At 46.1% G+C, this 12,220-nt stretch overlaps 1 protein-coding gene across 1 annotated transcript in view; it reads right to left on the reverse strand.

Annotated features, from left to right (window-relative positions):
* Nucleotides 1-2,470: 2,470 nt before the first annotated feature.
* Nucleotides 2,471-12,220, reverse strand: part of LOC135875175 (cytochrome b-245 heavy chain) — a 36,239-nt gene continuing 26,489 nt past the window's right edge. Inside the window, exons 8-13 of the mRNA XM_065400171.1 lie at nucleotides 10,766-10,858; nucleotides 9,420-9,673; nucleotides 8,571-8,733; nucleotides 5,109-5,255; nucleotides 3,375-3,499; nucleotides 2,471-2,597 (exon numbers count right to left, since the gene is read on the reverse strand). Of these exons, the coding sequence (XP_065256243.1) occupies nucleotides 2,471-2,597; nucleotides 3,375-3,499; nucleotides 5,109-5,255; nucleotides 8,571-8,733; nucleotides 9,420-9,673; nucleotides 10,766-10,858 (909 nt within the window). The remainder of the gene's footprint in view (nucleotides 2,598-3,374; nucleotides 3,500-5,108; nucleotides 5,256-8,570; nucleotides 8,734-9,419; nucleotides 9,674-10,765; nucleotides 10,859-12,220) is intronic.

A 12,220-nucleotide genomic window follows, 5' to 3' on the forward strand; every position in this document is an offset into this window, starting at 1 on the left:
GAGGACTGCTTATGAGCTGAAAAGGCAGCAAGCAGGCAGTGCACGGGGGGAGTATAAACAAGAGCCAGGAAGGCACTGAGGGAATCCATAGCCCATTACATTTGGCTGCTGGAAGCCTTTTTCCTTGTGTGGTTGCTTAGTGAATGTGTGTGTCTCTCTACCATGCCTGCACTGAAAATCCATTTGTGTAGGTTCCTTTTTCTTGTTTTTGCCTCTCCAGGTGGCCCGTAACAGTTACTTTAAACTACTGTACGGTGTGTGGGTGTATAGAGAGAGCTTTATGCATACAAATCACAAACCCAGCCCCCAGGAACTCCTCTTTCCAATACCTGTCTCTCAGTTGTCAAAGAGAAATAGCTCAGCAGCAGGATCAAAGAGCATTATATGTATTTAAAAATCCCTAAGAATGGGCCCATGTAACCATTTGGTGAGCACGTTCGCCACTTCAGAGCTAGCCTTGACAGCAGAGCTGGAGGAGACGCTGAAAACATGGACCCTATTTTTGTTTATATTTCTGTGCCATGACTATAAAAGCATCCAGCTGTCAAAGCCTGTGAGTTGGGGAGGGGTGTTTTGTCAGAAGTTTGAAAGCTATTCGCTTCAGGCAAATTGTAACTTGATCACAGCGACCTGAGTTGAAATATACCAGAGAAACACCTAGAAAAATGTAGCTCTTTACCAAGGAATCCCTTGGAACAAACTGGATACTAACAAAGCTGAGGAATGAAGGGAGAAGACTAACCCACCTCATTTCTGCCCTGGATGTGTTTTATTCCTACTTGTTTTTAGTAATATTACAGTAGCGCCGATAGAACCTATTAAAAATAAGGATCCCATTATGCTGGGAGCTGTATGAACAAACAGGTAGACAAGGTCTCTGCTTCAAAGAGCTTACAATCTAATTCAGTGCCTTTAAAACATTAAAAATATGTAGCTACAGCATAATCATCTGTACATTCCTTTTGCCTACTTGAGCAACAGAGAGTTGTTTTTCAGAGAATCTCACTTTTGGGTAAGGCTATGTCTACACTTCAGCACTGATGCAGCTATGCCGCTGTAGTGCTTCTGGTGAAGATGCTCTAAGCCGATGGGAGGGAGCTCTCCCGTTGGCTTAATGAATCCTACCTCTGCGAGAGGCGGTAGCTTTGTTGGCAGGAGGGAGAAGCTCTCCCACCGACAAAGCACTGTCCACACCTGCACTTAGGTCAGTGTTTTTCAAACTGTGGGTCGCGACCCATTACTGGGTCGTGGCATGTAAGGTGCTGGGTCGCCTGGCTCTGGTCAGCAGTGCCGACCGGGACGTTAAAAGTCCCATTGGCGGTGCTGCCCAGCTAAGGCAGACTAGTGCCTACCTTTTCCGACATCGCGCTGAGCCCCGGAAGTGGCCAGCAGCGGGTCCGGCTTCTAGGCAGGGGGGCCACAGGGTTCTGCATGCTGCCCCCACCCTGAGCACCAGCTCCGTACTCGCACTGGCCGGAAACTGGCCAATGGGCACTGGGGTGGGGGGAGGGCAGTGCCTGCGGGCGAGAGTTGCGCAAAGCCGCTTGTGCACTTCTGCCTAGGAGCCGGACATGCTGCTGGCCGCTTCTGGGGCACAGCGCGGTTCGCGGTGCCAGGACAGGCGGGAAGCCTGTCTCTGCACCCCGGCTGTGCCGCTGACCGGGAGCCGTTGGAGGTAAGTTCACACCCCAACCCTGCCCCCCCAATTCCCTGCCCCAGCCTTGAGCCCCCCCTCAAACCTTCCTGCACCCCAAACCCCTCATCCCTGGCCCCACCCCAGAACCTGCACCCCCAGCCCAGAGCTCCCTCCCACACCCTGAACCCCTCATTCCCAGCCCCACCCCACAGCCCTCACCCCTGTACCTCAACCCTCTGCCCCAGCCCTGAGCCCCTCCCACACCCTGGGTCCCCAGAAAAAAGTTTGAAAACCACTGGCTTAGGGGTGTGGATTATTCACACCCCTGAGCCATGTAAATTGTACCAAAGTAATTTGTAGTGCAGACATAGCCTAAGTCCCATTCATCCCTCCCCAAATTCCACTTTCTTCCAGAAAATCCCTGCAGCCAAAATAAGCTGCATGTTAAATAGCAAGCATTATGCTAACACGCTTTTTTGTTTCATAGGATTAAGCTATTATCAGTGTAAACTGGCTCCCCAAGATGCAACCTCTATCGATACCCTGAGGAAATCACTACAAATGACAGGAAGCTAAAGATAGTTAGTTGAGACAGACCCCACAAAGAATAAATTTCTGCTAAATTGCTCAGACTGTGGAGGCCCATGCAAATAGACCCAAGGTCAAAGTTACACCAGTGTAAATCCAGAGCAATTCCATTGAAGCAAACGGTTTAACATTAGTGTAACTGAGATCAGAATCCGGTCCATAATCTCCAAACTCCAACAGAAAAAAAACACCAAGCTCTTTAGCTTTTGGATTTAGCTATTCCAGTATCCTGTCGGGGCCAGTGAGTTAAAAGTTTTCCTTGTTAAAAATGAAGTGTACTCCTCGTGGATCAGCAGCCGAGTTGTTGATACACTGCTTATTGAGTGTTTCAGCCAGGGCTTCCGGTCCACAGAGGAAAACGCCTACTCTGGAGCTGTTAAGAAAGAACATCACAGTGTGGTAAGTAATCAAGCAGGTATTCAATCCACAACATGAGTAGGGTGGGTGAGCAAATGGATCATTTGATCTGCAGCTGACAGACATTAAAGGCACTAAAATAGAACCTTGTATTACAATATCAGCTACTTAACATTAATACATTTAACATCTCTTTAAATCTTCACAGTGCTCTTGAAACAGGAACTAATTTATCCTCCTAAAACCCGTGAGGTAGACAGGCAAGATTTATAACTGCTTTTAAAACAAATGGCAGGCTAAATCCTGGTCCTCCAGAAGTCAATGCCAACATTTCCATTGATTTCAATGGAGTCAGAATTTGGTCCAGTGAAATTGAGACAGAGAGGTTAAGGCCCAGATTCTCATACGCAGCCTCTAATTTTGCTGCTTCCAATTTTGGGTTCCCAGATGCAGCCCATCCACCTTAAGGCCTGGTTTTCATCAGTATTAATCATTGACTTCAATTGGAGTTACAGATTTTTCTAAAACGAGGCCTTCCGTACATGAAGTTTAGCACCCAAAATTAGTGGACATTTTTGAAAATGTAGGTCTAAAGTGGTTTGGCGAAGGCCATCCAACATTTCAGAGGCAGAGCCGAGATTAGAATTTGGGAGTTCCTGGCTCTGAAGTTCACATTCAGTCTGTTGGATCACTTTGCCTTTCAAATATTACCAACATAAGGAGTAAGACAATTTTTTTATGGCAGCTAGTTTGAGGGAGTCCACAGAAACTATAGATCTGAAATCTGATTTACCTTGGGTGCTGACTTGCAATGGTTTTGAACTCATTTTCCCAGTTGGGTCTGCCATACAAGGTTTTCTGTTTCAGACCCGTAATCACATCTTTCTCTTCATCATGGTGTACTGTAAAATGAGTGGCCTATGGGAAAGGAGACAGACTTTAGGGAACAGCGTAAAGAGAAATTTAGAGATGGTTGCTTTAGCACCAGTTTAGAAAGTTAACCCTATTAGCATGCAGTGGAATTATCTGCAGGCCAGAAGAGTTCCTTTGGGATGTGGAATTTATGTTTGATCTCAGGGATTGAAAATACTAATCCTTCAAGCTAGTAATTAGCTTTCTGTTGTAGTGAACAGCCTGATTCAGGTTCTCTGATGATACTGTAATGACAAGATTCTCCCCTCAGTTATACTGGTGTGGTCCCATTGAGGTTGCACTGGTATGTCTGAGGGGAACGTGTGTCCCTGTGAAGTCTTTTCTCTTCTCCCTATCTGTGTAACTTCCATTTACATCAACAGAGTTAAGTGCATGATTCTAAGCTCACAGAAGTCAATGGAAAGACTCATGTTTACTTCAGTGGGATTTGGATTAGGCCCTAACAGAGTTACTAGTTATATTTGGGGGAAGAATTAGAGAAAAGTGTCTTATTCAGAACCAAGAGGTATACAACCTTATTTCTTCTCTTCCCCACGTCTAAAAGTGTGACAACTTCCCGCCCCTTCCACTCACAGAATTTTGTGTGGCTGAGTCCCATTGCTGTGCATTAGCTGCTGCAGGGGAGGCCCAGCTGGAGTTACTGCTCAGTTGCAGAGAGACAAGCTCTCTTAAGGGAGACCACACGTCCCAAGGAGGAGGGCTAAACAATCCCTGAGTCCAAGGAGAGAGGCTTTCTTTCAAGTGTATTTGTATTGAATAAATTAGAACCCGAGGAGGGGAATTTTATCTCACATTCTTTTAGACTGGGTGGAGTTCTTAAGCAACCCTGAGAGAAGAGAACCTGAGACAGGGAGAGCCTGCAGCACCACACTAGGTCAAGAGGGGGTGCCGGAGGGCAGGCAGGGCCTACGACAGGGCAATGTTGGGTTTTAAGCACTATTACTAAGGCTAAGACTTTAGTCATGAGTATTTTTAGTAAAAGTCATGGACAGGTCACGGGCAGTAAACAAAAATTCACGCCTCATGACGTGTCCATGACTTGTACTATATATCCCTGTCTAAATCTTGGGTGCTCTGGAGGGGGAGTCTCCGGGGGCACCATGGGTGATTTGGAGGGAGGGCTCCGGGGGCACATTGGGTGCTCAGAGGCAGGGGGCTCCGTGGGTGCTCTGGGGCAGAGGGCAGCCTAGGACCGCCACTGGTACTCCGGGGAGAGGCAGGGGGAGAGAGCAGAGGGCACGGCCCGTGGTCCAGAGGTCAGTTGCATCAGCCACTGCAGAAGTCACAGAGGTCCTGGAAAGTCACAGAATCTGTGACTTCCATGACAGACTCGCAGCTTTAACTATTACCAATAGAAATTCTATTTTTAGCATATGGAAACTTCTCAGTTGGCCATAGGTTTTTGCAAGTTGGTCTTTCTGACAATACCCTTCTAAAAATAAAATCCCTGACAGCCATACAAGGGTAAGGAGAATGGTACAGCTCCTTTTTGAATGCTTGTACCTTCACAAAAACCAACCACCCCAAATGATGTTAAAATAATAAATAAAATCCATGACCCTTAAGAGACTGACATTTTCCCCAGAGTGGTTACCTGAGTTTCATCCCAGCCTGTTAGGTAGATGTTGTAACTGAGAAACTCTGCATTGTCCCTCTCCTGCATTTGATTCTCCAGGGACTGCAAGAGGTCAGCAAACCATTCAAAGGCGTGAGTGTCTCTGCAGAGCCAGTAAAAATAGATCTGAAAGAAACAGAATTAAACTCTTATCTTCTGTATGCACTTATGCATTTCCACATCCATCATGTTTGCTGATCGAAATGGGGATTTTTAGAGGCACGGTTTACTGGTGCTTTAGAAATTCCCCTTGTTGATGGGAAGTTCATCTGGCATCATAACTGTTTAGAGGCTGGAAGGGCTGTGGGGAGGAGATAACGATTATGTGAGAAGGGAAACAGTTCCCCCTTTTCCCTCCACCAGTGTCCTATTTACTGTATCATGCTGCCTCTCCATCCCTGCTCCCTCAGAGTAGCGATTTGTTAAGCCATTCAAAAGTGACTTGGAGGAAAACCTGTCTCCATCTCTGCAGCCAATGAGGGCCCAGTAGGCAGCAGAACTGGTCCAGTTCCTCTACTCTGGGGGGGGGGGGGCAGAGGGGATGTGACCTCAGGTGCACAGAGGAACTGTGCAGGCTCCCTCTGCCCCAGCACACAGGGCAATTTCAAGAGCGAGGGCATGGCTGTGGACCAGTGACTACTTAGTTCCATTGACCTATAATCCCACCCTGCCCTGGGGGAAGAGTGCAGCAGATGCCAAGGCTATTGCAACCCAAAGCTGGCAACAATATAACAGAGGTGGTGAAGTGGCTTTATTGCTGCCTTCCTCAATTCAATGGAAAGCTACTGGGTGTAGCTCATCTTCCCTGCGCTGAGCTGAGTCCAGAATTTGGCCCATAGGCTTGTGACTGCTTCTTCTGTCATCATCTTGAGCTGCGAACAGCGAAGAAGCAAACAGAGGGGGAGTTCCCACAGAGTTTTTTGCCTTTCAGGCTTCTGGGAGCAATAAATACAACATCTGAAGAGGCTCTTAGAAGGAAGACAATATGGATAGTGAGCGAGCAGCTGTTGTGACCTGCACAGGATGTGCCATGTTTGTCTTTCTCCCAGAGGATAGAAGTGACTTTGTCTGTACGAAGTGCAAGCTGGTCTCTATATTGGAAGAGAAGGTTAAAGGACTAGCGACCCAGGTATCAACCCTGCATTGCATCAGAGAAAATGAAGACTTTCTGGATAGAAGTCAGCGTTTGGTACTGCAGGCACAGCATGCTGAAGAATCAGAGAGGGCCATACAGAATAGGGAAGATAATTGGCAGCATGTGACCTCCAGAAGAAGCAAGAGGAGAACCCATGTACCCCCAATGCAGATAGAGGTAAGAAACCATTTTCAGGCTCTCTGCACAGGTACTATGGTGGAGAATGGTTTGGAAGAGTCATCTGAGGGAAGGGATCAGAAGGAGACCCCATCGACCAGAAGGCATGGGATGCATTATCCTATGGATGGAGGTTCCATGACCACCATTCCCAAGAGGAGGAGACAGGTGGTGGTGGTCGGGGACTCCCTCCTCAGGGGGACGGAGTCATCCATCTGCCATCCAGACCGAGAAACTCGAAAAATGTGCTGCTTGCCTGGAGCTAGAATTCGGGATGTGACGATGTGTCTGCCGAGACTGATCAAGCCCTTGGACCGCTACCCCTTCCTACTTCTCCACGTGGGCACCAATGATACTGCCAGGAATGACCTTGAGTGGGTCACTGCAGACTATGTGACTCTGGGAAGAAGGATAAAGGAGTTTGAGGCACAAGTCATGTTCTTGTCCATCCTCCCTGTTGAAGGAAAAGGCCCAACTAGGGACCATCAAATTTTGGAAGTAAATGTGTGGTTACGCAGGCGGTGTCAGAGAGAGGGCTTTGGATTCTTTGACCATGGGATATTGTTCCGGGAAGGAGGATTGCTAGGAAGAGATGGGATCCACCTATCGAAGAGAGGGAAGAATATCTTCACAGGCAGGCTTGCTAACCTAGTGAGGAGGGACCTAAGCCCTGAGGTAAGTGGGGAAGTGGGATATCGGGAGGAAACACAAGGAGGAGGGTGCAACAGGGGAGGCCTCCTGATTCATACTGAGAAAGTAGGGCAATCAGCTAGTTATCTTAGGTGCCTGTATACGAACGTAAGAAGCCTGGGAAACAAGCAGGAAGAATTGGAAGTCCTGGCACAGTGAAGGAACTATGATGTGATTGGAATAACAGAGACTTGGTGGGGTAACTTACATGACTGGAGCATTGGTGGATAGAAAGTTGGCTAGATCATCAGGCCCAACAGGTAGTGATCAATGGCTCAATGTCTAGTTGGCAGCTGGTATGTGCCCCAGGGATCGGTCCTGGGGCCGGTTTTGTTCAACATCTTCATTAATGATCTGGATGATGGGATGGATTGCACCCTCAGCAAGTTCGCAGATAACACTAAACTGGGGGGAGTGGTAGATATGCTGGAGGGTAGGGATAGGGTCCAGAGTAACCTAGACAAATTGGAGGATTGGGCCAAAAGAAATCTGGTGAGGTTCAACAAGGACAAGTGCACAGTCCTGCACTTAGGATGGAAGAATCCAATGCACTGCTATGGGGAGCGACTGGCTAAGCGACAGTTCTGCAGAAAAGGACCTGGGGATTACAGTGGACGAGAAGCTGGATATGAGTCAACAGCGTGCCCTTGTTGCCAAGAAGGCTAACGGCATATTGGGCTGCATTAGTAGGAGCATTGCCAGCAGATCGAGGGAAGTGATTATTCCCCTCTATTCGGCACTGGTGAGGCCACATCTGGAGTACTGCATCCAGTTTTGGGCCCCCCACTACTGAAAGGATGTGGACAAATTGAAGAGAGTCCAGTGGAGGGCAACGAAAATGATTAGGGGGCTGGGGCACATGACTTACAAGGAGAGGCTGAGGGAACTGGGCTTATTTAGTCTGCGGAAGAGAAGAGTGAGGGGGGATTTGATAGCAGCCTTCAACTACCTGAAGGGGGGTTCCAAAGAGGATGGAGCTAGGCTGTTCTCAGTGGTGGCAGATGACAGAACAAGGAGTAATGGTCTCAAGTTGCAGTGGGGGAGGTCTAGGCTTGATATTAGGAAAAACTATTTCACTAGGAGGGTGGTGAAGCATTGGAATGGGTTACCTAGGGAGGTGGTGGAATCTCCATCCTTAGAAGTTTTTAAGCCCCGGCTTGACAAAGCCCTGTCTGGGATGATTTAGTTGGAGTTGGTCCTGCTTTGAGCAGGGGGTTGGATTAGATGACCTCCTGAGGTCTCTTCCAACCCTAATCTTCTATGATCTTTTCCTTTTCCTGATGATACTTGTCTTGTTAAATCTGTGGACACTTCTCCCCCAGCAGGCAGGCACATCTTTGGAGCAAGGCAGTCTGTTCATAAGGTTTGCTGGGCCTGTTTTGTTGGGTCTCCCCCTGTCCCAATTCATTGGGAAGGTTTTGTACACCCAGGGGACATACCTTTTTGAGTCTTAGATTGGTTGCATCATTGCAGTATTTGTACCAGACAGACTTGAGTACAGATGCAAATGGGGTGACCCCTATTCCAGCTCCAACCAGCATCACAGTTTCATAACTGAATACATCTTCACTAGCTGTGCCAAAGGGGCCATCCACAAGTATCCTAAAAGAAAGATTACAATTAATAATATAAAAATATCATCTATATATCTATCACCAAATACACAAAGTGTGGCCTCAAGTCTTCCCTACGTCCAAGCACCTCTTGGTAAAGGATAGGGTGGGGCACTGTAAAACTAGTTACAGCTCCCTGATTCTGTGACACCCAGCCCCAATCTGACATAGCGCAGTCTAGGGGCTGCTCTAATTGACACCAGTGAAGGGTTGGTATAATGGAGTTCTCCCCAATTAATCCCCTTTGCTGGTGGTGGGAAAGATCAGTGGCACAGAAGCTGTTTCCACTGGTTTTATGTCAGTTGGGAGTTTTCCTACACTAGTGGAATTCTCCACTGGTCACTTATAGCCAGAACTGGAGTCTGAGAATCTGGCCCATAAACTTAAGGTTGCTCAAGTGCATTTTCCATTGACAGAATGACTCCACAATCTAGGCAATCACCAGATTCACCTCCTCAAAAACACTTGTCCCAGTTCAGCAGAATGTGCATTTTAAGAAAACTGATTTTTATGAGCAGGCATGGAATGAAAATGTAGAGGGTAGCCATCAGCCAGGATGGAGGGAGTCAAGGAATGTGTGAGGCATGCCTCCAAAGAGGGTAGGTCTGATTTTAGGCCTAGCAGACTTGATAAACATTGTCCCTTTTCAGAGATTATCATGGAGATTGCACATACTTTGGCAATTTCCATGCTTCTTGAAATTCTTGTTTGTCACATCCACAGGCACTGGACAAGCCCTCTGTCCAGTCTCCTACAATACGGATGTGAATGCTGAAGTAATCCTCTTCAGGGGCAGAAGTCAGTGTGAAAGGGTGCCACTCCAGATGGGACACTGTGGGACACTGGACAAAAATGTACTGGCCAACTTCCATCCTGAAGCCCTTTTTCATCATCTGGAGCTCAAACGTTTTGAAGGGATGATTGACCACCTAAGGGCACAAAATACAAAAGACTGCCAACAGCTGCATGGTTAGCTCCATCCACTATCATCACATCCATCACCACCTGACATAGTTCACTGTGAGAGCAAATTAAACTGGTCAAACTGTCTTTCAAAGAGCACAGGACAGTCTGAGGAATAGCATCTGACAGCCAGACAGGAGACTGTAGAACTGTCTAAATTGATAGAAACATTTTCATACCATTCTTGTGGCTATTATTTATCATTTAATACAAATTGTTATAGGGCAGACAGATACATCTAGTACATTGCCAGGGTTTTGTGTGTGTGTGTGTGACTAATTCTAGGTGCAGTGTGTCAGTGCCACAGAATGGATCACATGTTCATGAAGTTGAGGAGTGGAGGTTAGCACACAAGCAGGGCATTGGATTGACAGCACTGGAAAGTGAAGCCTTCTGTGTATATCCACGTGGGAGTTATGGCATGGGCATTCACCTTGCCCCTGTGGTTTTTTTAAGCCTAGCTGGAAATGACCATCTCGAGGCGCAAGACAGTAATTCAGTCTCTATGACTTTTTAACATTGACCTCTCTGCTGAGCCTGCCAGCAATTTTCAGGAGAGGTTTGGAGAAGGAGATCTAGTCTATTGGCTAACTTCAGAACTGGCTAGCTTTGTAATTATTTGTATTACTGTAACATCTAGAGGCCCAAATGAGAGAGGGCCTCATTGTGCTTGGCACTGTACAGACACATAGCAAAAGACATTTCCTGCCCAGGAGAGCCCACAGGATAAGCAGACAAGACAGATAAAGGGTTGGAGAAAGGAAGTATTATTCCCATTTTTCAGGTGGGCAGCTGAGGCACACAGAGATTCAGAGTAACATTTCTAAAAGCACTTAAATAAATAGAAGTGCAGATGTACTGCTGAAGGGACCCATTTTGGTTAACAGCATCCAGAACACTTTACAAGGGTACTTTCTCTAATAACGCATCCTGGTGTGAGGAAGTCCATGCCTTTTCCTGCAGGCACTCACCATACTGTATTCTCGACTACTGACAACAAGTAATGGGAAGACTGAGGAACAATTTGCCCAAGATAAACACATAACATTGATACACACCTTTGTGATTACAACCTTCTGCTGGGATCGCCAAAATCGCACCAACCTCTCAAAGAAGTACAAAATCATGGGAACCACTACCCATTTCCATGTCTGTTAGCAGAACAAAGGTAAGAAGAAAATGAGAAGGGGAAGCAAGATATATGCTGATAAGTGACTTTACATAAAATATTGGAGGCTTTATACACACAGAAATTCATTTCAGTGAATTGATGCTCTTCATCACTCAGTCTGGGAATCTTGATACATCACATCAAACCTTCAAAACAACTTCCTCCTTTGAGAGTGGATTTTCCCTCTAGCAGGTGTTGCAGATGGATTTACAATCGCTACAGTACAGCTGGCTAGTTAGAGAACAGGATTCTCCCATGGGTGCTCCTTCCCCTTTGGCTAAAGTTCAGAGTGACTTTGAGCACAATATGGATTAATAGGTATATATTTTTTTCTTTCAAAGTCGAGTCAGGGAGCGGGATAGAGATTCTCAAATCCCAATGTGAGGATCAGAAGACTAGATGAACAAGAGGCCTACATTTGGTGGATAGGATTTTCTGAAGTGAAGAGTTTAGAGTCATCGGGTTTACACTCTCTGGTAGGGTGACCAGATAGCAAGTGTGAAAAATCAGGACGGGGATGGTGGGGTAATAGGAGTCTATATAAGAAAAAGCCCCAAGGATCGGGACTGTCCCTATAAAATCAGGACATCTGGTCACCCTACTCTCTGGAAACTTCTGAGGTTTGTTTGAATTGGTCAATTCTAGTTTCAAAGCAGAGGGCTTGGATTTTTCAGGCTTCATATGAAGGAATAAGTATAAATCTGCCTCAGAACTCAATCACTTTCTTAGTTCAGCATTTATTTTCTCTTTCCTTTTGTCTCTTCATGCACATACAGTATGTAAGACTAACAGTACATTATACATTAAAAAGGTTAGTAAAAATCATAAGAATAAATTAATCCCTGGTATAACCACACTGATTGAAATGGAGCTACACACGCAATCAGTTTGGCACATTTAAATTCTGTGGGTTTGTAAACTGGTGGGTATGTGACCTCTGATGGGATCTGGGTGATGAGTTCATTTCAAAAATATTTTCAAAGAAATGGGACGAGTAGCAAGCCCTGGAATATTATGACATTTTTAAAAAATCCATTATGATCTAACAAGTTTGAAAAGCAATCAAGAACCAGCTGAGTTTAGACTTGCCCCTCATGAACATAATGGAGCAAATTTACACACATGCAACTCTATAGCTTTTACTTGGAAAATGAGTCTGTTTTTGTCAGAAAAGTACTTTTAACAGTGACCCAAAACACTGGGAAATAAGAGTCACTCAGCACATTAGAACTATAACGCTCACCCTCTCCTGGTGATTATACTATCAGTTGATGGTACTGAACAGTGCCTGGCAATTCTCTTCACATCTTGATATAAATCTGTGCTAGTCTTACTTCACCTT

The sequence above is a fragment of the Emys orbicularis genome, chromosome 1 (assembly GCF_028017835.1).
Source record: "Emys orbicularis isolate rEmyOrb1 chromosome 1, rEmyOrb1.hap1, whole genome shotgun sequence".
NCBI classification, from domain to species: domain Eukaryota; kingdom Metazoa; phylum Chordata; order Testudines; family Emydidae; genus Emys; species Emys orbicularis.